Consider the following 27452-nt stretch of genomic DNA (forward strand, 5'->3'; position numbering starts at 1 on the left):
ATGCTGAAATGTTATGTCGATTAAGCGCTGAGAAATTATTCATGTGGATAGTATGCATAGATTATTCATTTGGGAGTGCAACACTATTATTACACAAAGGGAATGTGTACAAACATTTTTGTAATTTTATGTGTCCTATACGTTTGGATATGCAGTCACCGGAGTGAAAGTAAATGACCGCATAATTCATTATTCATTTTTTTTTGTGAAAATGTTATTTTTTAGGTTTGTACCGCGTTTTAATGAGTGCATAATTAAATAAGTGAATGCATGCACCAAAATATGGTTGTACAATTTGTTATGCATCCTTTGTGGTGGTTGCATAACGTGACATGCATCCTTTTTCTTTGTTAGAATGTTATTAACTTTAGGCATATCAATCGTTTTAGTGGTTACATAACCTAACTAGTGGATGCATAAATCAAAATATGGTTGAATAATTTGTTATGCATCGTTGTGGTGTCTGCATAATGTGTTATGCATCCTTTATGGTGGCTGCATAATGGTGATGTATCCAGTTTTTGAAATTTCTCCCTAAAATTACAATCACCATTTGATTTTTTTTCTTAAAAAAAATCAAATTTGATATTGTTGTTTGTACTCGTTTTGTAGAGCTCTTTAAAAGCTTTCCAACGAGATAAAATTTGTAAAATTCCAAGGCACGATTTTTTAGATGTGTTATATTCAAGTTTGTATACCAATTATACCCCTAAAAAAATAGGACGCATAACTCGTTATGCAGACTCTTTACTAAGCAGATAGAAAATCCAAAATTTCTTCCTTTTACAAGTAAACATATTAAGGATAACTTTGTCTTGTTACTCTCTTTTTATAATTTTGAATAATTATGGGTGTCACGGTAGCTGAAAAATATTTTGGGCCTACCAATAAGAATAGTATTTTTTTTAGGCCTTAGCCTAAATTTCCCTTTTCACATGCGTTGTACTCTTGACGCTGCAAGCCCAGGATAGTCCCCTCATCAGGCCCATGCACTTCATGACTGATCAAGTTTACTTCTAAGGCTAAACCCCCCTTGCATTTTCTTCCTTCCCGAGTCCTTTCTTCTCAGGCGAAGATAAACCCCTTTTCTCTGTTTGATTTTCCATCAAAAAGAAACAATCATCACCATCATCTATGAATTACACCATGATCACTGCAGAAGATGATGAAAACCTAAGTAAAGTTTTCACTCGGCTCAAACCATACTGTTTACAACTTCTCCAATTTCTTCAAAACCCTAAAAACACTACAACAACAAAAGCAGCAGCAACAACAGTCTCTCAACTTCATGGGTTTCTTTCTCAATCCCCTCCTCATACTTTACAACCGTTTCTTGAGTAAGTTCTTCACTTGATTTTAATTTTGACCATTTTTTTCTTTCAATTTTGACTTGAGTCAATCTTCTGTGTGTGTAAATTATTTGTTTCTTTGTTTCCTCAGTTATGTGTTGTTCCCATTGCTACTGCTTCTGGATGGAGCTGTTGCATCAAGGTCATCACAAGAAGGGAAATCAGGGCATATGCCCCATCCAGTGAATGATAGTATTGCAGAAGGTGTACTTAGGTGTCTTGAGGAGATTTTAAGGAAATGCCATTTAGGGTCTCTTAATCAGGTATTGAAATCTCTAATTACATTGTTGACAAGTCCCTTTGGGCCATTTATTCTGTTAATTTTATCAGTATTATCCAATTTTGTCATTCTGTAGTGTTACACAGCCTACACTTGACCTATATAGGTTTTCTTGAAAGCACGCCCTAAAAGATAAATTATGCATTTTCTTATGCCTATATATCCGACGGCAAACCTCTAGCAGATTAATGTCAGATGGGTCTTGTTTGAATCTAGTTGTATTTTTTGCTGCTCACAGTATTGAATTCGCAATTACTGCATCTTTCACCTCAACATTTTCTGAACATAATTTTTGGCCACCTTAACCAATTAGTGAATAGTGCACAAGATTACGTCTGAATAGTGTATGTTGAGGTATGGGAAAAGGCAGATTTTATTGTGGCTCATCAAAACAATAAGATTTGCATTCTTTGGAAAATCTAACGGTTAGGTCTTATGCATCTTTCCTTCTGTAAAAAAATGAATATGTGAAACATGGTAAATAGACAGGACACCTTTAAGTATGTAAGTTTGCATAAAGTGTGTAAGGTTGCCGATATATATATATATATTGTTGCTGTTCTTTTTTGTTTGATAGTATTGAAATGTTGAATTACATTGTTTAGTTTGGTAAGGGTCAAGGCGGGGACTTGAAGTAGTGACTTAAAGTATGAGAGTTAGCCGCCCCTGGGAAACTATGCTGTTACATGTTGATTGCAAGATAGAATGTGATATTTTTTTGGATAAGTCATAAGATTAAATTATATTACTTCAAGAATTACAAGAGATTAAAGAGCCTTATGAGGCCCTTAAACAAGCTTTTTAGATAACATCAATGCTCTCTTCGTAAAACGTCCCAATTTTAGCTGTTAGATCCCTGACAATCGAGCAACAAAACTTCATTTAAATCTGTGTTTCTGTGGCTGCAATGGACCACGAGACTTACCACTCTTCGAAGTATTACCATCAACATCTAGATGTGAATTGTGGAAGAAGGATGTGGTTATATAGCAATTCACAGTTTAAAATTTCATATAATATTGAATTCCAACATCTATTGGAACTTGGAAGTTACTCATTGATGCAGGGGAAAGTTATATGCGTCTTATTGTCTCAGTTTTGCGTATTATTCGTTTATCATTGTTTTATTTCCCTAATTTACTGTTTTACTTCTAAGAAACCCATGAGATATAGTGCCACCAATACTGGAAAGTGGCTTAAAATGCAGACGTTGAAACCTCATATTCCGATGTGTACATCTTTTGAGATTCTTCTCTCTTTAGTAAGTTTTGGTATAAATTATAGATATGTACCCCTTTTATTAGTGTTTCTGTTTTTAGGTAGGTGCATGACCTTTGTATTTTGTTTTGTAGATGATTGTAATGCTGAAAAAGTTAACTTCTGGGGCATTGCTTACACCCTCTGAAAGTTCTGAAGAATTTCGTGAAGGGATAGTTAGATGCTTTAGAGCTCTGCTTCTTAGGCTCCACACCTGCTCAAGTGTGTCTTGCATATGTAAAGAGATTCCCGGCCTGCCTGCTTTTGCAGAAAGCAGCATATTCCAAACACCCTTAGATCCTATATCAGAGCCGCATGAATGCTTGCTTGCGTTTCTTCAGTCACAGGACGCTTCTGCTGCTGTTGGTCATTGGCTCTCACTTCTTCTCAAAGTATGTGGTAATTATAAGCTGTTGTTTTGCTGTTGTTTGTGTAATTTTACATGGGTGTTTCATCTTCATAACTTAGTGGCTTTATTTCATTGGTTCTTTGAGGTTTCAAATCTGTTTTTCCTTTTCTGGCTAATACTGTTCTTGATTCTAATATGAATTAATAGATTGCAGACACTGAGGCTAAGCGAGGGCATCGTGGAAGTGCAAGGCTTCGTGTAGAAGCCATTTTAACTCTCAGAGTGCTTGTTGCTAAGGTAACTTGCAGGATTTTGCATCATTTTGTGCGGATTTCATCTTCTATTTCAGTTTTTCTTTCTAGTTTGATAAATTTTTATTTCAAGCATGACCTTTTCTTGCTGTTATACAAAAAATGACGAACTTTGTGCTTTTTAACCAAATGGTGTACTTGCAGGTTGGGACATCAGATGCTCTAGCTTTCTTTTTACCTGGTGTTGTCAGCCAATTTGCAAAAATTTTGCATGTCTCGAAGGCAATGATAAGTGGTGCGGCTGCAAGTACAGAAGCAATAGATCAAACTATAAGAGGTTTAGCAGAGTTTCTGACGATAGTCCTCAAGGACAAGGCTAATCTTTCTGGTCTTGGTATACCTGTAAATGATATTTCTAGTCCTCAACCAAGCACAACTAAGTCCAGCCAAGTGTTTCTGGAGGCACTTCGTCATCTTCCAAACACAGCATTAAAAGCAAATTCCAGTCGCCAGATCACTTGTACCAGTGCCTCCACAATTGAAGAGAAGAGTAGCTCTGATTCCTGCAGAGACGTACGATCTTTATGTGTTAGACGTACAAAAGATTGGATTGAGCAAACATCGGTGCATGTGGATAAATTATTGTCTGGAACTTTTCCTCATGTAAGACTCTTCATTGATAACGCATTATGCCCATGTTTATTGAAGCTTACATATGTACTATCCTGATTTGCGGTACACAAACATGTCCTTGTCTTTTTTGCAGCTTTGTGTGCATCCTTCAGAAAAAGTTAGACGAGGACTTGTAGCTGCTATTGGAGGACTATTATCAAAGTGTAGTTTCACCATGAAGACTAGCAGGTTGATGCTTTTGGTGAGCTAAAATTGTCTACGAAATGCATCTGGATTTTTGGGGATAAAATATTTCTGACGTTAATGGCTTTACATACTCAATTTCATTAAACGGACCAAATTTAAAAGGTTCTAGAACCATCCTTTACTCGAAGGACTTTGAGACTTGCAGTAATTGTCAAGTCCAGAAAATCATGAGATATGTCTCTCGACTGAAAAACTCAATTTTTGAGACTAATGTTTCTCATTGTAAACTTTATTGCAGGAATGCTTATTTGTTCTGGTTTGTGATGACTCAGATGAAGTGTCTGTTGTCGCACAAGAGTCTATTGATTATTTCCTCATGCTGGGTGAGAAAGAAGTTATAGAAGGAGAAATTGCTGAGATCGTTAACAGGTTGGTGTTCTGTGACTTACTTGGTCATTTTTTCATTGATTGTCTCAGAACTAAGCAAGCATCTGCGACAGGATGATTGAAAAACTTCCGAAAGTGGTGCTTGGAAGCGAGGAAGCTATTGTGTTATCCAATGCCCAACGATTACTTGCAGTTATGTACTATGCAGGCCCTCAACTTCTGGTGGACCATTTTCTTCGATCTCCTGTAAGTGGTCACAAATTCCACATATTTCCCAATTTTGACCGTGTGCTTTGTTTTGACATCATTACTACCAGGCCAGTTGGGTTATGTATAGAAGCGAATTCTGTTCTCTTAAAACATGACAGATGCACAACTTCAACCTCACTGAATCTTTTCTGCTCAATATTTTTCACGTCATATTTCCTTCAAATGATAACTGTCATTGAGCTATTTTAGAAATTTCAGTTTGTTCCCATTATCAATTGTGGATGACTATTTATTATTCTATGCTATCAACGCAGGTAACAGCTGCACGCTTCTTGGATGTTTTAACTATCTGCTTGAGTCAGAATTCAGTTTTTGCGGGTTCTCTTGACAAGCTTATATCAGCAAAGCCACTCTCAGCTGGATACTTGCACTCAATTGCTGAGTTAAAATCAGGTTCCCGCTTGAATTCTTCAAATTGGACTGGTAATTATGAAGCTTCATCTAAGGTGTCTGAAATCCCAAATATTCCTGAAGAAGCTTCACAAAGTTCCCATGGTATTCCCAGCCAAGATTATGAAATTCCACGGATGCCTCCTTGGTTTTTTCGTGTTGGCAGTCAGAAACTTTATCAAACACTTGCAGGAGTTCTCAGGCTTGTTGGTTTGTCTACTATGGCAGGTTAGGTTATCTTAATTTCAGCAACCAAATTTTTTCATTATATATATATGTGCCTGCTTACTGCGTGTTTGCTGACATTCTGTATGTGTTCCTGCTTATTAGATTCCAGGAGCGAAGTATCCTTATCTAACATCATCGACATTCCTTTGAATTGTCTGCGTAAGTTGGTTTCTGAGGTCCGAATGAAGAGATATTATAAGGAGAGCTGGCAGTCTTGGTACACCAGAGGTGCCTCAGGACAAGTTTTGCGCCAAGCAAGTACTGCAGTTTGTATATTGAATGAAATCATGTATGGTATGTCAGATCAATCAATTGATGAATTTTCGAGAATGTTCCATAAGTCTAAGTTGAGACATGAGGAACAAAGATCTATTGGTCAGTCAAATGAAGTAGGGAATGCTGTAAACAGCAAAATTATATGGAAAGTTTCCGAGGAAAAACGAAGGAGTGGGCATATGATTGATTGTGTTGGGAACATTATACTTGAATATCTGTCTACTGAAGTGTGGGACCTTCCAATAGATCAGAAATTTCCTTTTCAAGAGTTGGACAGTGAAGCTGAGGGCATTACATTGCATTTTATCCATGATACAACAATGCTGCATCAGGAAAGTACCTCTTCCATCTATTTAGCGACTTAAGGGTGTTCCTTCTATGCCAATCGGCAGAAATAACCTACTATGCCTCTTCAATCTCTCCAAAAGGAGGGCTTGAAAGTCTTATGTCGCGGTCGACAGTCGGTTTAATTATTTGTACTGATTGTCGTTTGTTTCTTCGAAACAGGTTATACTTGAGGGAATAGGGATCTTCAATATGTGCTTGGGGAAAGATTTTGCTACCAGTGGATTTCTTCATTCTTCACTTTATTTATTACTTGAGAACCTTATGTGTTCAAGTTACCAAATAAAAAGCGCTTCTGATGCTGTCTTACGCATAATATCTGCTTTATCTGGTCACCCAACTGTAAGTTCAGTTATTAAATCGTTTGTTAGGTGCGTTTATATGGTTCCTGGTTGACGTTGGTTAGTATGTTTATGACAGGTCGGAGAATTGGTTGTGGCTAATGCAGACTATATTATTGATTCTCTATGTCGGCAACTACGGCATTTAGATCTAAATCCCCATGTTCCAAATGTGCTTGCTGCTATGCTTTCATATGTTGGAGTAGCTCATGAGATTTTGCCTTTATTGGAGGAACCGGTATGGTTTATAACGCTTAAATTCTGAGATTTTTAGAGTTCTCATGCAAGTCTCTTGTTTCAAGAATTTATCTTCTTTTATATGACCATGTTGTCATGAAAATATGAAAGTGGCAGTTTTACCCATTTTTGAGAAATGTAGTGCTTCAAGGTTATTGCATGTATTGGTATCTTTGGGAACTCTTTATTTTCAGGTTGCTTTAATGCGTAACTGATGGAGTTCTGATTTTTTTTCGTTCATCAGTTGCGTTCTGTCACACTGGAACTTGAGGTTATTGGCAGACATCAGCACCCCAATCTAACTATTCCCTTTTTGAAGGTTGTTTCGGCATTATATTTTCCACTTCTATTTGCACATGTATTGCACATTTATCATTTTTACGCGGATGGTTTGATTTTTTATTTTTTTATCAGCTACAATGTGTTTTTAAGTCATAATTTCTTCACTCTGATTGACCAATACATTTTTCTCCAAAACAAATATTATATTCTACAGGCTGTTAGTGAAATTTCCAAGGCATCAAAGCACGAGGCTATTGGAATGCCCAGTAAATTGGAATCATATTCCAAGTCTGTCAAAGTGAAGGTGTCTAATATGAAAAAGTCGGCAGGAAATCATCCACAACAAAATCACACGTCACATGATATTTATGATGCCAACACCGTTAAAATTTCTTCCATGGATTCAGGTAATGGCTTTTTGGTGCGCAACTATGATTAATAAAGGATATGGCTTGTCAAGTATTACCTTTTGAAAGCATTACCAAAGAGGATTTATTTATTAGTATTAACAAGATAAAGAAACATTCTGCTTATGTAAAGACATCAACTTATACTAACACGCAGTCCTCTAGATTGGGTTTTTTTTTTTTTTTTAATGCTAATTGTTAGATGACGGAGATTTAAATTATATAACACATGCTTAAGTAACAGAATATGCTGATACCAACGGGGATGAAGTTGATATGCATCTAGAAAAGTGGGAGGAGATGCTGCTTAAGTTGAATGAGTATAGAAGATATAGAAGAACAGTCGGCTCTGTTGTTGAGTCGAGTTTAAAAGCTGCAACACCTCTGCTGGCTTCGGTCAATGAAGCAACATGCTTGCTAGCCTTAAACATAGTTGAGGTAATTTTGTTTCTACCTGAGCTGTACTTATGTTAAAGTTCTTTAATAACTAGTTAGTTGCTGCATATCAGGACGGGATTACTGCACTAGCAAAAGTGGAAGAAGCTTATAGGCATGAGAAAGAAACAAAAGAATCAATTGAACAGGCAATCCAGTTCCTGTGTTTTTATGATCTTCAAGATAATATGGATGCTTCTGTTGATGAAGGAAGCGACGAGAACAGATTGCTTCCTGCAGTGAACAAAATTTGGCCTTACTTGGTCGTTTGCGTTAAGAATAAGAACCTTGTAGTAAGTAATCTCAAACTTCTTGTTTTTTAACATTGCTAGTTTAGTTTTGCTTTTAACTGTCCAGAGCTGTATGTATACCAGCTTGATGCATTCTTCTAAGCTTAATTTATTATTTCTTATCTTGCAGGCAACCAGAAGATGCTTAGGTGTCGTAAGCGGTGTAGTATTAATCTGCGGAGGCGATTTCTTTTCTCGTCGTTTCGTCCAAGATGGGTACCACTTCTGGAAATTATTAAGTACATCCCCATTCCACAAGAAACCGGCCTTCAGTGAGTCAAAAACATCTCTCCAACTTCCCTACAGAAGTGCTTTAACAAATCCAGAGGACTCTATTGCCGAATCATCAAGTCTGAAAGTTCAAGCAGCTGCTCTCAACATGATTGCAGATTTGGCCAAGAACAAAAGAAGTGCGTCAGCTTTGGAAGCAGTTCTAAAGAAGGTAAGTGGCTTAGTTGTGGGGATAGCTTGCAGCGGAATTCTGGGTCTTCGAGATTCTTCTACAAATGCAGTATTAGGACTCTCATGTATCGACCCTGATCTCATTTGGCTTCTTTTAGCCGATGTGTATTACTCCATTAAGAAAGATGTTCCTTCACCACCATCTGTAGATTTACCTGAAATCTCCCAATTACTGCCATCACCTTCGTCGTCAAAGGAATACCTGTTTGCTCAATATGGTGGGGTAAGTTTTGGATTTGGCATTGACTTTGCTTCTGTAGAAACTATGCTTCAGAAATTGTAGGCAAATCTTTTTCTTTAGCAAATGTACAGTTAAAAAATGAGATGTAAAATTATGGTGAGCAGTTATTCTTTCATTTTTTTTTTCATCACAAGTTATGGCTGTATTACTGATGATGATTACCTCTGCACCATGAATATGATCTGAATAGAGCACCTGAAGTCATGAATGTTACGAGAACTACTGCCGTATTGCGATTGTTTCTTGAAAGTGATATTAAAAAGTAAAAACCCTCCTAGGAGTCATTTAGAAGAACGATTTTTTGGGGACTACTCAAAAAAGGTGGGGGACTACTTTGTGATACAAATGTCCACCCTACATTATAAGGGGTATCCTAAAAGATTAGGAAAGACTAATCTGCCCTTATTCTAATTAAGGTTATAACTAACCCTAATAACCCACTAATCTAATCCACTAATTAAAACCTTAATAAAAACTTAAAATCAGTTTCTGATTATTCTTTTCTTCTTCATCTTCTTCCTCTTTTCCTCTTCTTCGTCAACATCGACGTTAATCATCGATTCGAAAAAAATTCATCGTCGATTAATCAATCTTCATAAGCAATGCGTGCCAAGCAAACACCCAGACTTCCAGGATTGAGTCCGGGACTCCCACATATAGTGAATCTCCCGAAAGAATTGATACTTCAAAAAGAACTTGAACCACCGTTCAGAGGCAAAATCAATCATCCAACCAAGAAGTCCGATTCAAGTGAAATGCAAATCCGCGGGTAATTTCCTTCATACCCATTCTTTTCAATTCGTTATTTATTGAAGAAATCGATTAGAAATCATCAAAACCCATTGAAAATGGTAGGTACAGTAGACATTTCGGCTAGGAGAATTTTTTGTGTAACCCTAGAATTGCTAACCAAACTCAAAAAATAAGAACAGTTCGGTGTGCTCGCAAAAAATTGAAAAATATCTGGTGACCGAACTACACAGTTCGGTCTACTCGAAAAAAAATCTCTCGTCACCGAACTCAATTTTTCCTTTGAAAGAATGAGTTAGGTTTTGTCGATAATTTCTCTTGCTAACCGAACTTTTGAAATATTTAGTTCGGTGTGCTCGCAAAAAAAAAACTCTCGTAACCGAACTAAAATTTTCAAAAGTTAAGAATGAGTTCGGTTTTGTCGATAATATTTATGGCTAACCGAACTTTTGAAATATGTAGTTCGGTTACGATGCAATTTTTTTTTTGGTAACCGAACTATGGTCTGCTAATCACAAGTGTTGTGTTTACTTTATTCTTTAGTTCTATTTGATTTGATAACACAATATTCTCTTATGTTTAGCTAATACTTTGGTTTTTGTTCATTAGGAACAAAGGAAAAAGATTGAGACTACAACTAGATGAGGATTTGAAAACTCCCACCCCTTGTGGAGCAAAACATTTAGATTTTCGAAAATGTGGTGCCACAAATGCTAAATATGGAGGGGGCTTGTTACTGGAAGTCAACCAAGATAATGTTCGTGATGTAATCCAAGATGTCAATGAAGAGGTGATGGAGAATACAATTGATAATGTTATTGAAGAAGAGAATGATGATGAAGAAGAGCAAGGAAATGAAGGCCAAGGAAATGAAGAGGTTGAACAAGAGCAAGGAAATGAAGACCAAGGAAATGTAGAAGAAGAAGAACTAGAACCCGGCAAAGAAGGAGAAGGACAAGAGGAGGAAGAGGAGGGAGACGATGAAGAGGAGGAAGAGGATGGAGAAGAGAGAGAGGATGATGATGAAGAAGAAGAGGAAGAGGATGGAGAAGAGGGAGAGGATGATGATGAAGAAGAGCAAGAAATTTTTCCTGTTAAAGAGAAAAAGAAGCCGAAGCCGCCTAGCAAAAGATACTCACACATTCCCCATCCTGATTTGTGTTTGCCACCAGTAGACCGAACTTATGGTACTCCAAATGATGGAGGGGAAACATTGTTTGGATACAAACACTCATGGGTTGTGAAGATCTATGCGACAAAGGTATTCTTTAAGTTCATAGTGTTACGTTCTTTTCGTATTAATAGTGTTTCGTCAAGTATTAATAGTGTTATGTTCTTTTCGTAGGATCATAACGATGCAGTTCGTCTTATTAAACGTCAAAAGGCGTCCACATGGGATCTTTCTTTGGAGTGTGACGAGTTTTTAGCCAAGGTTAAAGAATGTGTATTATGAGAGCTATTGAGTTAGCACATGTGGAATTTGACACTATTGCCGTATCCGCATTTCTCGAGAGGCATTATCCCGAGACATATACTATGCATCTTCCATTCGGCGAGAAGGGAATTACTACCGATGATACCATAATATCATCGGCTTACCAGTGGAAGGTAAATGTATTCGAGAAGGCTACAACCCCTCAATGAGTTATGAAGCTCTTGAAGATTTGGCTCTAAAATGTCTAGGATGGGATGCAAGAAAGTCTCAATGTGAGTTTAGACGTGCTGTGAGGTCCCCTCAACGTGGAGATGAGTATAACCCAAGAGAGGCATATGGAACATTGAAGAAGAAGGTCAAGAAGTTCAAGTTGGTAAAGTTGAAGGCAACATTTGGAGGGACAAAAAAGAAGGTAGAGAAAGGAAAGTTGGTGATGGACAGGGAGACCATTAGGCATCATGTCACCGCTTTTTGGTTATATATGCTAGGAACTGTCATTTTCCCTGACACTTCTGGAAATAGGGTGGATGCACATTATCTACAACTTTTGGAGCATCTCGATGAGATGAAAAAATACTCTTGGGCCACTGGTGTGCTTTCTTTTGTTTTAGAAGAGATGAGCAAAGGGTCGAGGATTAAGTGTAATCAAATTGGAGGTTACTTAACTCTTGTTCAGGTGAGTTTTTCTACATTGTTAATTAGCAAATTATTTGCAAAATTTTTCTGCTTCCAATTCAATTTTCATGTACGTGGATATTTTCGTATTTTTGCATAGGTTTGGATTTACGACCACTTCCCTAAATTGGGTTTGGCTAGGGAAAAAGACCCTATCCCTATGACCAACCTACAACAGGAAAATTGTTGTTTTTGGATGCACAAAAGAAGTCTAAAGAAGAGCAGTTGACTTCGTTGAGGGAGAAATTGGATAAACTTACGGTGAACGATGTGGTATTTCACCCATACGCCGTACCCGATGATGTCTCTGTAGATGAAGACGACTTGAATGCTTTCTCTAGCGTCACGCCTTATTGTGGACCAATTTGGTATCCTAACGGCTACGCAATATATAATCCAAGGAGAATACTAAGACAACTTTGTTGCGTCCAAATGGATCCCGACGTGGAGAAAGAAAATTTCACTTTGATGGTTCAAGGAACAAAGAACACCGAGAAGTATTTTGAGCCAAATCATGAACCAACTCCTGCGGTAGCACATTGGAATGCACTTACTAACTACCACATACCAAGAGGTGATTTGGTAACATGTGAGGAAGATGTAAATGCATGTGAGGAAGATTATATGGATTTTTATGAAGAAATTAGTCATCCTTTTGTGATAAATAAAGAACAACAATCTAAGGATGATGCGGCAAAGGCAAAGGCAAAGGAGAGGGAGGCTAAGAGAGCTCAGAAGGAGATGCCTATTTGTGGAGAAGAATCAAAAAGGTTATGGGATGATGTGGTAAGAAAATTTCTTTCTCTTATACTTTTCGGTTGTTTCAAACTATTGAAAAAATATTTACTTGTGCTTAAAATTGGAATTAGGTGTTGAAGGTTTAGAAATTGTTGAAGAAATGGATGGCTAAAATCAAAAGTGGAGAGCCGATGGAGACTAAGGAACAAACTGCCTACAACAAGCAGTGGGTGGGTCTTATAACTAAAAGAATGGTGGATCCAAGTAGGTCTAAGCAACTGAAGGGGGGTCGACAACCAGGAGAAGGTTCAAGTCGCGCTGTGGACGAAACCGGTGGAGGATATGAAACCCCAAGTGATGAGGAAGTTCGACCTAAAACTCGTGCTAAATAAGGAGGTGGTAAAAGGGGTCGACAACAAGGAGAAGGTTCAAGTCGCGTTGTGGAGGAAACTGGTCAAGGAGATGATACCACCGGTGATGAGGAAGTTCGACCTAAAACTCGTGGTAAACAAGAAGGTAGCAAGAGGGGTCGTAAAACTGGTCGTTAGTGATTTCGTATGATTTTAGTTTCAAAAGACATCTTAGTTATGGATTTCGTATGGTTTAATTTGGTATGTTTGTGTGTTTTAAACAATTACTTGAGGATTTTTTAGTTTGGTATGTATAACACTTTTATATTTGTTTTAGAACCTTGTTCGTGTTTTCAATTTTTATTGGGTTTGTGTTTTCAATGTTATAAGACTGAAATGTTGAAATACAGTATGTTTTCGGTGACCTGCAATTTTTAAATTTGTAACCGAACTGCAAGTTCGGTTACCTGAGATAAATTACTGGTCACCGAACTCTTTTTTCGGTTACCTGATAAAATTCTACCAGGTTACCGAAGTCATAGTTCGGTTGCCTCGCAAGATTTTCACGGGTCACCGAACTTTCCTGTAGGCTGAAGCAGTTAGCCTTCATCCATATAATATTAGTTCAGTTAGAAACATAATTTGTCTTGTAACCGAACTCTCAGTTCGGTTAGCAGACCATTATTTCTTAGGTCACAGAAATGTTCTCTGGAGACTCAAATTTTTGCCATTGCACATGTTAGAACACTTATTCTCTTGATGCAGAAATCACATAGACCAACTCTTAGGTTTGTTTTGGAGTGTTTTTGGAATCGTATATATGCTTAGTTTGGCTGTGAGCCTCCACAAAAAAGTTCGGTGACCACTTGTATTTGTCTTGTAACCAAACTCGCAGTTCGGTTAGCAGACCATTATTTCTTAGGTCACCGAAATGTTCTCTGGAGACTCAAATGATACACCAACCCAACATTCTATCCGGATTAAATGCAGGCCAATAAGAGGTGCCACATATTGGAGGCAATGGACAATCATGTTTTAACCGGAGGCCTATAAAGTGGTTGTTGTTAATCAATGCCATCACACATCTCCTTCATTTTAGTTGCTCGACAGATACGGTTGTTTTTGGGGTGAAGGTGAGACTAGCATATTTTGAGAAATAATGAACCACACAATTGAATGCCTCGGCGATTAAGTGTCCACATATAGGAATGCTCATCCAATAATCCGATGTCATCGGATGGGCCCCATGAAGACGAAGTTGATACCTAACAAATTACTCATTGAGACTACCCTCCTCATCGCACAACATTGTCTTGTAAAAGGCCGAATTCTCCTTTAGTTTGGACAACAACCTTTGCCTTATATGAGTGATTGCACATCCATTATTTTGCTTGGCACCTTCGATGAAAGGCCCAAGTTGTTGATTGACAACATGAAAACCACAATTACCATCCGGAGGAACGTCGTCGGCGGATATAACGTATTCTCTAATGTATAGAGGTAGCTCGTTCAAATAGTCTTTATTTGGAGCCTCAAGCTTTACCTCTAGGGAAGATGGTTGGATGGGGCACATTGGAGACTTAAGCTTCACGTCGCCGGAATATGGTTGGCTTGGTTGTGATGGATACATCATACCCTTTTTCTTCAAATATCGCTCACTTGTTTCTCCTTTCTCCTCAATACTCCTACCACGTTTCTTGGTTTTATCCAAGTACATTGACGCGGTATATTCATGGCCACAAGGATCTCTAGTATTTGCGTCTTGCTCACTTTTCTTCTTACTAACACCTTTGCATATTCTCGCAGTTGATTTTTAGTTTCTTTCTTGCTTGGTCTACCTTTCGGTTTTCCTTTTGCCGGTTCATAGACATTCTCTTGCATTTGTGGATATATAATTTTCCTCATGTCATCCCAAAATATTTGTTTTTGGAGGTTGTTCACGCCACGATACATCTCCAGTACGGTTCTACCCATCTCATTATCACCAAACTCTTCTTCGGCTTCTTTTCCCTTTGGAGGAGGGATGAAACTTAGATGCTTCCAAAATGGATCAATGTCGCTTAAAGGGATTACGCCATGCTCGTAGTTGATAATCATATGGCGACAAGGGAGTCCCATAGACTTCTTCATGTTACATACACACACCTCATCCGCCTTGGTATCCCACTTATCATCAACTCGACTTCTATAATCAACAACTTCATACATTGCCGAGATACGTTGTAATGGATCCCCTTGAACAATGGGTGGTCAGAATATTTTCCGTTCATTTTGAATATACGGCTTTTTTGGAACTTCTCTTTAATTCTATCAATGCCATGCTTGAAATAATTTTCCATAGCATTCCGCACGGTTACAAAGTTATCAACACATCCAAAGAGATTCTTCTTCAACCGCTGGTGATCCGACTATACTAAACTTGTCGCTTTATTTCCCAAGTGTTTATATTGGTTGGTATAGGTAGAAACAAACCTCTCTTTGTGTGGTTCCAACCATTGGCGAAGAAAATACGATACAACACCGGGGTAATCGAGAGTATCCCAATGGGCGATAAACTCCGCAAGATTTAGATAATACTCTTCCTCGGTAAGGGACCAACACAATGATTCCCATTCACCGTTGAATGCAACCCATTTAACGTAATTTATATCGTATTGTTTTTCAACTTTCTCTTTTGCATACGCTCGATCTTTTTCTGGTAGCATCTTAATTTCTTCATATCCTATTTTGTTAGGTGGAAAAATTATTGGCTTGCACCTATTCATCAAATTACACCATATATGGAACGTACAAAGCATATTATGTGCTATTGGGAACACTTCGTCTATTGCATTCATCAATGCGACATCATTATCCATTACTATAACCCCGAGAATATCATCACCTCGGAAGATTTCCTTAACTTGTTTTAGTGCCCAAATGAAACTAGGTTCTTGCTCATCTCTTAAGAAACAAAACGCCACGGTAAACGGTGACTTCTTCGAAGTACGCCCAACAATATTCAACAATGGCATCTCGTACTTGTTCATCTTATAAGTGCAATCCATTATTAGAACTTGATGAAAGCATTGAGACATTTGAACACTCGTCGGATGCGCAATAAAGAGTTGTGTTATCTCTCCTTCCTAATCCACATCCTTTTGAACCGCGTAGTTTTTCTCTTGGGACAAAAAAAAAAAATTGTTGCATTACTTGTCTATCTCTCAATTCCTTCCTTCTAATTGTCTCAATTGCATTGTAAATTGTGGACAAAGATGAGTGGTTATCCTTGTTATCCTCCTTTAGTATTTGGAGCATTTGAACCGGTGAAATACCCATTGTCCTCGTTGTAGCTACCTTGTCCATCTCTTTAGGAGTTAGCTTTGCCTCCATGAAATGTCCTTCAAGATGCTCCGGACGAGGATGATTATGACAACCTTGCATAACCCTGTAGAGAATCCATCCACCCTTATCTTCGTTGTAATTAAATGCAAGCTTGAATTGGCAATTAATCTTCTTTGAGAAAGTTTTGTTCTTCCTATTTGTCTTTCCTTTATAAACATAACCCTTCCTCTTGTGGCTTTTATCGGGATCACCGCTTCTCTCACAAACCATTTCAAACCAAGTTTTGCTTTATCTCCCATTCAATACTAATACGCACATGTCTTTTTGTGCATGTTGTCTAGCCCAACTCTTTGCATCTTCCGTATTTGGGAATACCAAGTCATTCATTTAGTGATTGGATGTGTCATCGTACAAAATACCAACTGGGGAAGGTTGGTTTTCCATTGGTTCTATTGGATCACATGGAACCTACAAGTAATAGCACAACGTCAATACCATAAAAAAATTCCTTACAAGTTTGGTAATGTAAACTTTTTTATCGACCCTACCGAACACAAAGTTCGGTAGTGTAGTTACAGAAATAAATTGGGGTCTTACCGAACTCGATCTTTAGATTTTCTATGTACAAGTTCGGCAATGAAACTGAAAAACTCGACTAAACCAAACTCAGAGGTCCAGTTAGAAACGCTGTATTTATATTTTTATGCGACCTTACCAAACAGAAAGTTCGGTATCAAAAGTGCTGATATCTACTCAACCGAACAATCCACTGTAACCGAACTCTAAAAAACCACCATTAACATGTAGTTCGGTTACCTGCGTCTGCTCAATTTAGTAACCGAACTACACATTAAGAACGGTTCGGTTACCTCGCAAGCTAAATTTGGTAACCGAACTAGGTTGACCTCACCGAATTTTTTCCACAAATTTTGAGTTTGGCCAAATTTTTGCACAATTCAAGCTACATTAACTAAATATGAGGCATACCTGAGTACCCATAGCTTCATCTTCAGGTTGTGGTTGATGAAATCCATAATTTGTTTGGTTAGCTTGAGATTGGGGAAAAATGTTTTCATCATCTAACAAATAACTCATATTTGGATCATTAGAAGTATTGACAAATACACAATGAGGTGAAGGGGGTTCTGATTCTGATTCTGAAGTAACATCACATGAATCACTCAAATCATAATTACTAAACTCAAAAAAAGATTTTTTGGGTTCACCCATCTTCTTCTTCATTTCCTTCTTCTTCTTCTTCTTCTTCTTCTTCTTCTTCTTCTTATCTCTCAATAATAATGTTATAACAAAACAATCCTACTAATATAACTCACTAATCACTAATTAATCAGTTACTAATCATAACACTAACACTAATTAATTCATTACACTAACTAAGTTAATCATTAAGGGTAAAGTAGGTATTTTTTTAAAAAATCAGATAAGGGGTAATTGGAAATTACTACCAATAACCACCCCAAAAACTTGAGAGTAGTCCCCCCATTTTTTGAGTAGTCCCAAAAAATCGTTCATTTAGAAACTCTTAATGGGCCAGAGTTTTGCACCCCAGTTGGAAAATTCTTGTAAATCTTGCAAGTGTTTACGCTGTTAATAAGAGAAGTAGAACCAAAATTCAAATGTTGTTCGTTGTTAGAAAGCAAAGTGGAACTTGAATTCAAGTGTTATCTTTGTTGTGTTGTAATGGAGTAAAGTAAGTTAAGATTGTGAAATTTTAGCAAGTCATGCAGTGCAGTCCTATCTATAGCTAAAAGTAATCATTGAAACGGTCTAAGCTATGTACATGACTCATGAGATAGACAAAAATATAATGAATGTTTGAAATAATCCGCAACACTTACTAGAAATTTTGTTCGGCCTTTTGGGTGGTTGTCATAAGTTCGTATAGTTCTGCCTGAATATGCATTCCAAGTTGAAAAAAATTACAATATATTGTTTTTGGTGGTTGGTTGGTCTTGATTTTTTTTGTTCAACGGCAATCAACTTGATCGAGTAAGCGCTAATATGTAACAGATATGTTCATCCCATGCATTCAGACGTATAATACGGCACTGCAAATTTTAAACTAACTAGATTTTATGCCCGATGCGAGATAGTTTTTTTTTTTTGCGAGGCTTCCCCGTCCAATGACGATATATTTTTTATTTGGTGTAGCGCGGTTTTTATTTTTTGGTTTCGGTATTAAGTCTATTTATATTTAATTATTCTCCAGTTTTTATATTTTATTATTATTTTTTTAATCTCCCTCAAGATTAATTATCCATTTGTTAATATTGCTCACCGTTTTTTTGTTTTTCATCCTCGAGAACTACCAAGATTAATCAGATTGTTGAATTTTGTTAATATTTATTGTGTGTGCTAACCGCATTGATGATTTATCATCCAACCTAATTAGTTGGTATTCATTACCCACGTCATTGTAGGTGTATTACAACTTTAAGTGAACAACAATCACAATGAAGAACAACTCCCCAAGCAAGTTACAAATCCCGCCCTTTTATCTTGGTTTGTTTAGCTATGAATGAGCAAATCAATATACAAAAATATGCAGGAACTTTAAGCAAATACTGGGTTTCATCACGCAAACCGTGTGACACTTCGGATAGCTAAGGCTGACTTGCCGTCCTAGGGATCTCCTGGCTGCAAGCAGGTCGTCCCATATAGTACCATTCATCTGCGAAGCTTATAAATTTTGCATCGCTTGTGCAGCCGTTGATGATCTGCAGGCAATAATGGTTACCTTATCGGTCCAAATTGTAACATCAAAATACAATGTTGATGTCTGTGGATGTGTGCTAATAAGTAGACAAAAATTCTTTCTTATGCAAAAAAAAAAAAAAATGCAGGATAGTTGCACAATATACCTAAATGGGTAGTTGCAATCAAAATCTCCATTCAGTCTGTAGAGTACTTGAAAGGCAATGTCGTAAATCCTACAACAAAACAGTGACAAGAAAAAAATGATTTGAAGTTGGTAAATTCTTACGAAAAAAAAAGAAGATACAGTGTTTATTAATATCTTGGATGATACAAAATGGTTCCCTATATGTAGAGATCTCGTTCTAGCTATGATGTCCTCCCCGCTAAGGAAATTACTAAATGTAGAGCCAAAAAAAGCTTATCATGATTGCCATTGTCTCTGCATCTCCCTCTTCTTTTATTCCCATATAAATTACCCACCATTTTCTGGTTCAAGCAAATGGAGATGCATAAAACACAATTCAATTAAAGAACTACAGACTATGCCATCCTGTGTTGCCATCAAAACTTTAGTTTGCAGTTTGTTTTAAAGAATTTTGGTGGAATAAAATTAGATGTATATATTTTTCAGGTTAGGTCTAGGAGGTGTTAAATTTTAGTGTATACTGTGAAAGTAGCATTAAGAAATAGTTGTAGAAATTACCAAGGAGATCATGTATGGTTTCCGTCAGCACCCAGATTTCTCTGGGACGTTAACGCGTCAACACGGGGAGAGCCTTGTTTTCTATTTGCAGGTAAGGAATGTCTCTTTTTGATGCAAACATCCTTGTCTTGTACATCAGATCTGGACCTCGGGGAGTTGTTCAGGTGGGCCTTGGCTGTTGCAGACTCTGTAGCTTGCATGTAGCTCTGGAGGGCGTTGCTACTAATGCTGACTCTCAGCTCCAACTCCACATGATCAGGACGTTCAGGATCAAGTGAGCTCCGTTTTTTCCCACTTTATGGATCTTTCTGCAATTGCTCTGTACTACTCGTCATGCCATTACTTTTTTCTCTGATACCTGCACTGAATAAGATATCATCAGAAATTTAATCCAGGAGGTGGAAAGATTACCTTTTTGTTTCATGTTCTAGGTCCGGGGATGCAATTGATCGACGGTATTACAGGAATGCTATTATGAAAGTGACACGGCAGAATAATCATTATGTAATCCACATCCATGATAATGAGCAGTAATCAATGGCCGAATGAGCAGGGCGGGAACCTAACAATATCTGAAATGTATTGCATATCCTATGAGATATCTTCGATATTCAGAAGAATAAAAGAAAAAAGAAAACTAAAAATTTAGTCTAGGGTTTTTATGCGTTACCTTCTTCTTCTATTCCTCTTCATCAACATCTTTTTGATTCTGGTCGGCCTCCTAAAGCACAGAGTAAAAACCCAGAAAAAAAATCAACAGAACTGTAGTCAGGAATTACAACAGAGAAGCAAGGAAGAACCGGAAATAAAAATATAGAAAACACCACGCGTTTTGCGTGAGAAAAGAATACCGGTTGGGAGGAAGGAAATTTAGTTTTATCGGGATTATATATATGTTTCGTAATTAAGAAACACAGTTATAAGAGGAAACCCTGATCTCTCGATCGAACCCCTCCAGTTGTTTCTCACGGATCGGTTGACCCAGGCCGTAGGATTACGAAATCTAAGGGTGAATTATGTGTTTCGGATTTAACGTGGTTTTTTTTCTCGCTTGGATTTCCTTGCTAACACGATTCCCTTAATTAAGCTGAAACAACGAGTTTCACGATTTATAAAATAAAAAAATTCTGAGGATAAGTATTGTCCACCTTAGACGGTGTTACTAACATACATTTAAGTATTGGTGTAAACACGGTGTAATGAACTTATTTAAATTTAAATTCTGAGATAAGTATTGTCCACCTACTTTATTGTCGACACCGTTACTAACAAACAGTTAGGTAGTTGATGTAAACAAAGTGTAACCAAATTTTAATTATTACAACCAATAAAGTTATGTCAAGCGTCCTCACCATAGCTTATACATTAGAAAAGGCCTATTTCGGCCAATATGAAGCGAGGGTTTCATCACCGTTTAATGTGAGAGCATATTTTGTCAAGGCCTTTAAGGGGGAAGATATCATTTGCGTATTAACGCGCTCGTTGCAGCCCAGAAACAAAAGAGGAATAAAAACCCCAAATTCCAGAACTGTCTACAATACCCCTCCACCTATTCAGCACAAAAACAAACAACAAATCACCCCACCGTATCTTCGTCTAATTCTCTTTCTTAATCTCTTAGGAAAAAAAATTAGATCTACAAAATTCATTTCCCTTCCGATTTAATTTTCTTCTAACGGAACCTCTTTTTTTTTCCCAGATATCGATTGTTAGAAACTAGAAATTATAGATCGAGACAAGTTATGACCTAAATTCAAAAAAGTAAAACAAAAATCACAAAAACTGGTTAAAATGGTGAAGAAGAATGCTCAACAAGAGAGAAAGAAAAATGAACAACTCAAGAAGACGATTAAAAATCCTCCAAAAGGTAAATCGAATCCTTTGTGTCATGTTGTTTGATCAATAATAAGATCATTATTTATTATTGTTCATATTTTTGGTTGATTACTGTTCATTAATGGTCGGTACGAACAAATCTTACATCTCCTGACTGTTAGATTTAATTCCACTAGAACTAGTTCGGTGTTGTTGGTTGATTCTGGTCATTTTGATGAAATAATTTTTGGATTCGAAAATTTTTCCTTGTCGAATTTGGTTCTACCTGAAATGTTGGTGTGTTGATTAATTATAGTAGTTTTGATGAAACCATTTTTGGTTTCATCATTTTTCCCTTGCTGAATTTGGTTCCATCGGAACTGTTGGTGTGTTGATTAAATCTGGTAGTTTTGATGAACCATTTTTGGTTTCATCATTTTCCCCTTGTCGAATTTGAGTAAAAAATTGAAGACAATTTTCTGTTGGCGTGTTATATTGTCTTCATTTTTTTGATGAAACCATATTTGGTTTCACCATCTCCACTTAGGGTTACATATTTCTGTTGGGTGTGTTTTCTGTTGAGTGTGTTTACTTTATGTTTGCTTGATGTAACCATATTTTGTTTCACCATTTTTAGCTATGGTTTCATCATTTTTCAGTTATGATTTCATCATTTTTTGGTGCTTGTTGTTTACTTTTGGTTTCACAACAGGGAAAAAAAAAGAAACAAAACCATATAGGTGCTCGTTGCATAATTTGTGCGCGGAAGCATCTGCAATAAAGGCTTTGATACAAAAAGGAGGGACAACATGAACAAGGCTTTGTCCATCGCATAGGGGAAAAGTGTTAGAGCATAGCTCGTTCGACCTCGCATACGTTGTTATCTCAAGCATGTTTGTCAATGTTAGTGATCAAAACTATGAGTCTTGATTTCTAGTCTACATAGCTAAGTCTCGGACTAGGATAGAAAAGTGTAGTTGAGCTCAAGGACTTCCTCGAGATTCATCATACAACGACTAAGATCTACTCAAGGAACCGTGGAACTTCATCAACAAAAAGGTATGTGGAGACTTGAACTTATCTATCACTCAAAAGTCTATCTCTTTTATCTCCTACTTCTGAGGCAAAAGTCATATGCTATATAGACTGGATCATACACATTTGATATTTCGAGCCGAGTATATCTTGCCTATCTATATCTCGAAATCATGTGTTGGTAAAGCGTTTCTCTTTCATCGGGTTTATCTTCACCTAATGACGAAAGTCATATTGTTTTAATCACTTTGAAAATCACTTTGACGAGAAATAGTGTAACAACTATATAACGTCCTCTAAGAATGTTTCAATGGTTGGAATGAGAGTTTAGGTCTATATAACCAATGATGGATATAAGCATTGTGTGGAAACACATATGTGCATAAGTCCTATTCCTTAATCCGAAGTTTGCGAACTTTATTGATTGAGAGAAATCGTAGAAATTGGCTTTGCCAAGTACGCGAACTCAGTCCGCGAACTGACGGAAGTTCTCTTGCCGAGAATTTCTGCTGGGATTTTCGAAAAACTCATTTGCGTGTTTAGTCCGCGAACTCAGTCCACGAACCTAGTCCACGAACTGGCGGAAGTCTCCTTGCCGAGATTTACTACTGAGTTTGGAAAATTCTGCCGGTTGTCTTAAGTCTGCGAGCTTGTTTGCGTACTTGAGTGGGTTATGATCTAAAGATGTGCTGTGACATGAAACTTAAATTACCAAAGAATGCAGTATGCAAACCGTGGCTATAAAGTCCATGAGCCGATTCAATCGAATTGAATCATCTTTGTTTCAATTGTGTCTTGTGTAGTTCCATACACTACAAAATTATCGATTTTTAGCCACAACCCAATTGCCACGAATTCTATATCTGTGGCTATTGAGCACATATAGCCACACCAAATTGATGGTCGTGGCAACATATCACTCATTTGCCACGGCCTGATGATAATTTGCCACCGGTCTAGTATTATGAGGTGTGAATCTGCGGAATGACTTTTACTGACGACATCGTAGGTCGTGGTTATTGTGGGATTTTTGTTACGGTAGAAAAGGGATCGCCGTAGCTAATATTCCGCAAAAGATCCGCACGGTCGTGGGATGGGGATACCACTTTTGGTCCTTTATAACTCGAACAACCCACGTTTCTCCTTGGAAGATAAATAACTCCCCAGTTCCCCCTCAACTTTCTTCATCTTCCTTTGTTCGACTATGTAAATCTCTCTAGATGGCATTCTTGCAGGTAAGATAGGGTTTGTTGATTTTTTTTTCTTTTGATTTTCTAAACTTAGGGTTTTGAAGTAGTATTTCAGTTCGTTTCTGAACCTAATTTTTAATTTGTTCATACATTTTATAAAGTGTAGTAGTTTATGTTCTTCAATTCTAACTATTTCTTTGATATTGGAACAGATTTAAAGTAACGAAATCAAATAATTTCTTCCTTTGCTGCCATACCTCACTGATTTAGAGCTCGGGTATTACCTCCGCCAACCTAGAAGAAATTTGTCTGCTTGCTTCTTTAATTTTTGTGGTAAGATTATCCTTTAATTTCAGCTGCTATATCTTTTCATATGGGGTTTCCTGTGAAAATAAGGTGCATGTTCTGTGTTTGAGGAAATTACTATCAGAAACTGGGATTATATTTTGTGGTAAATCAATCTCATCTTCGCATTCAATGGGTTGTTTGTCCGTTTGATGATATTATAAATTGAATTTTCAGATATATATGTCTGAAATATAGATATGTAGGCACACTAGTTCGGGAGTAGCCACCTTCACCATGACAGCCAAAACCACTACTTGGCATTAACAATTTTGAAACGCTCAACAAAAGAAAAAGAAGTTTATTGTTCTGTGAAGATAGTGAATTCTTACAAGTACTCGACTCGATTGACTTCACTTTTTCACTATTTCCAATGTATATGTAGGATGGTCTATGTATATGGACCAATCTCATTGAAAGTTTATCATAATATATTTAAGCATAATGAAATGGATCAGGGCTGTATCTCTATTTGGCACCATGTATATCAAATTGTCTTAGTTATTAAGGGTAATTACAGAGAAAAAGATGATGTATGCGACCATAACTCTTAACTTTAATTTATAAAGATGGGTAGTGCTTGCTTTTTGGGTGATAATAGATAGCTTTTACCTCCGTATACTTTTAGTTTTAGTCTTTTAGGTCAATTGTGGATGGTTCCAACAAAAAAAAAAAAAAAACATTGATTTGTAGTGTTATTTGTAGCTTATTTCGCAGCACGTTCTATTTTTGTGTTCTCTGTATTTGACAAGTTTAACATGCATATAGTAGCACAAATTCTAACCCACGTTTTTGAACTATGTTTTACTATCTGGTATCTTCTTGTGATTGTTGGTCCGCTGATCCATAACCATGTGTAAAGAATTATTATAGCTTCGGGTTTGCTCTTGTATATTAGATATTATGTTTCCTTTTAGGTGTTTTCTACTGTTAGAGTACAATGCTTACAATATACTTGATGATCTTCATATTTAATGAAGGCCTATTGCTTTTGTTCCTACTACACAAATATAAGGTGAATGTTTCGTAGATGCAACTATTGTTCTTTATATTTGTAGTCAAATTTTGTCTTCAATTTATCTTTGTGTATTTTGTTGTTGTTGATAAGTGCAGGTCATACATGTTGATGGCGGCATAGAGAGATTGAACCCTGGAAAAGAACAATGGGGATTTGTGAAAGAGCTTAGAGTTTCAAGAAAAAAATCAATTAAGTAGCTCGATTTTACGTATCTACTTCTCCTTCTTAAAACTGGTATCTGGATAGCAAGTAACCTTTCTTTCTTCTTGGTTTTACTTATTTATCTTGTTTGATCAGAGAATATTTGAAATTTCATTTCATGTAATCAAGGATATCATTGTCAATGGCTGTAATCTCATCCTTCTTTTCTTTTTTCAGATCTTCAGCTGGTTCGTTGTCCTGTTTGAAACATAAACACTTGTGAAGGTGTGAAATGACCAATGAAAAAGGAACTTCATAAATGCCTCTTTATTAAGTAGACAAAAACTTATCACCGCTTTTGATTTTATCACTTTGAACTGTCAACTATTGAATGACTAGAGGAGTCTCGTCTAATTTTGTAATGGGTCTTCAATCATCATTCTTTTGATGTTTTTACAGGGACAATGCAGACACTAGATGCCAGGCAAATAGAGCTGTTTTTAACTGAGGGATACAAATGTGGGAGCTGGGACTACAAAGAGATTAGGTCTTATCAAATCAGGACACACTCTGATGTAGCAACAGGGGCCATTTTGGATATTGTGCACCTAAAGGACCGAGCTACTGCAGGTAACGTAAAACCTGTTATTGTCAGCTAACTGAAAATATATACTAGCCTTCATCAACCATGCATGCAACCTGAACCAAAACTTGTGCCATTAGTCCCAAATTTGATTCCACCTGCGGAATACGAACTGGAAAAGTTGACATTATAACCAGTTCCAGTTTGCAAACCTTAATACCTAAGAAAATTAATACTTGAGCATAGTCAGAATGGACTAGCTTAAAAATGCCTGTACCTGTTCATATTATATATATGTTGGTAATATAATATACTTTCATCTCTGATCCATTTCTATCTTTCTAAGAAGATGAAATGTCTGAACCTCCAATTCTTCTGAAACATGAGTTCCGCCACTATTTTATACCAATCTTTCCTGTGTTACTGATAGAATATGCTTAGTTATTTAATGATTATGTGTGAACTTTTGCATATAAAACTTAATTCTTCTTAAAATTCACGGAACAATCATTTTATGTTGATTGGTGGCGAAGATGCCCAAGTCTCTCTAATTCCCTTGTGTTTTTCCAGGCTGGAGAAAATTCACTCTCTAAAACTAAAGGGGCGACCGAGTCTGATTGAGGACAAAATTCAGGGAAGTACTCTTAAAGCTGCTGGGAGGTCTAGTGATGGTGGCAGAAAATAGTAGGATAAACCTCTTGACTATAGCAGTAAAGAAAGCTAGTCTAAGGATGGGAAACGCGTGTTAACATAGTCTTGATTTGAGTATATTCAGCCCTAAAATTGTTACAGTTATTGTACCCATGTCAAACATGTTTTTATTTCTTCTCAATTGCATGGATTGGTGATTATATTATTTGGCTAAGTAGCTTATTTGTATTTGAATCTTCTGGATGCATTTGTTTTCTTTAATAAATGAATGAAAGCTTTTGTATCTTCTCGTACTTGTACTTTTGGCGAATGATTTTATTTTGAAGTATATATACTTGATAATAATCAAGCTATGCAAGGAATAAAATCATCATACAAGAAAAATCTGAGAAGTGACGTTTTCCCACGGCCATAATGTGGCTAGTTTGGAAAATGATTGCACACATGTGTGCTAAATAGTGACGCCGACTGGCCGTAGCAAATGATTATGTATAAGTATCCACACAAGTAAACCATGGCTGAGTTCGTGGATAATACAATTGCCACTGGACAATTTATTACGCCTTGTAAGCCGTGGCAAATTATCTTTTGCCACGGATTTTTAAGCAATTGTCACGCATCTTTGGCGTGGCTAAAAATGATAATTTTGTAGTGATAAGATCTCATAGCAATTGAACAACTCTCTAACTAGTTCATTTGAGTCAATTGAACTAGTTATGGTGAAGAAGAACAAGGTTAATATAAAATGCTCATATGGTTGACCTTTTGGGTTACTATGTTGAACCAACATACACGCACACGTTTGGGCACGATTTTCACAAACCTAGTAAACGTATATCTCAAGTGTGTGTGACAAACTAAGTTTTCGATCTAACGGTTGAGAAATATTAGCTTGAATCTAAATCAGGTTTTCATTTCACGGTGATTATTGATTGCTTTGTAACTAAGGCAAAACCCTGATTTGAAGACTATATGTAGGAGACATCTAGTATTGGGCAAAACTAATCCCCACACGTGTGTGATACTAGTGCGCTCGCTAGAGTCGATTATTCTCTAACCTTTGGTTTTCTTCTCTAAAACCAGGT

The 27452-nt window shown here is 37.0% G+C and overlaps 1 protein-coding gene and 1 long non-coding RNA gene across 2 annotated transcripts; both read left to right on the plus strand.

Moving 5' to 3' along the window:
- Positions 1-1042: 1042 nt before the first annotated feature.
- On the plus strand, positions 1043-9026 carry LOC113350379. The gene is made up of 17 exons (XM_026594501.1): positions 1043-1337; positions 1441-1612; positions 2982-3278; positions 3443-3532; positions 3691-4149; positions 4253-4360; positions 4604-4734; positions 4806-4938; positions 5217-5580; positions 5683-6188; positions 6364-6543; positions 6622-6780; positions 7024-7098; positions 7276-7468; positions 7707-7906; positions 7978-8196; positions 8324-9026. Exons 1-17 carry the CDS (start codon positions 1135-1137, stop codon positions 8936-8938), a joined length of 4104 nt encoding a protein of 1367 aa, XP_026450286.1. The 5' UTR covers positions 1043-1134; the 3' UTR covers positions 8939-9026.
- Positions 9027-23535: 14509 nt separating this feature from the next.
- On the plus strand, positions 23536-26547 carry LOC113354467. Its single transcript, XR_003361892.1, has 6 exons — positions 23536-23674; positions 23842-23962; positions 25088-25241; positions 25371-25418; positions 25593-25763; positions 26287-26547. It is a non-coding gene; the product is annotated as an uncharacterized LOC113354467 (long non-coding RNA).
- Positions 26548-27452: the final 905 nt, after the last annotated feature.

The sequence above is a fragment of the Papaver somniferum genome, chromosome 2 (genome assembly GCF_003573695.1).
Source record: "Papaver somniferum cultivar HN1 chromosome 2, ASM357369v1, whole genome shotgun sequence".
Taxonomy (NCBI): domain Eukaryota; kingdom Viridiplantae; phylum Streptophyta; class Magnoliopsida; order Ranunculales; family Papaveraceae; genus Papaver; species Papaver somniferum.

Coding starts and splice junctions, on each gene's coding strand:
- LOC113350379 (XM_026594501.1), top strand. CDS start 1,135: ATGAATTACACCATGATCACTGCAGAAGATGATGAAAACCTAAGTAAA. Junction 3,279..3,442: donor GGCTCTCACTTCTTCTCAAA/GTATGTGGTAAT, acceptor ATGAATTAATAG/ATTGCAGACACTGAGGCTAA. Junction 5,581..5,682: donor TGGTTTGTCTACTATGGCAG/GTTAGGTTATCT, acceptor CCTGCTTATTAG/ATTCCAGGAGCGAAGTATCC.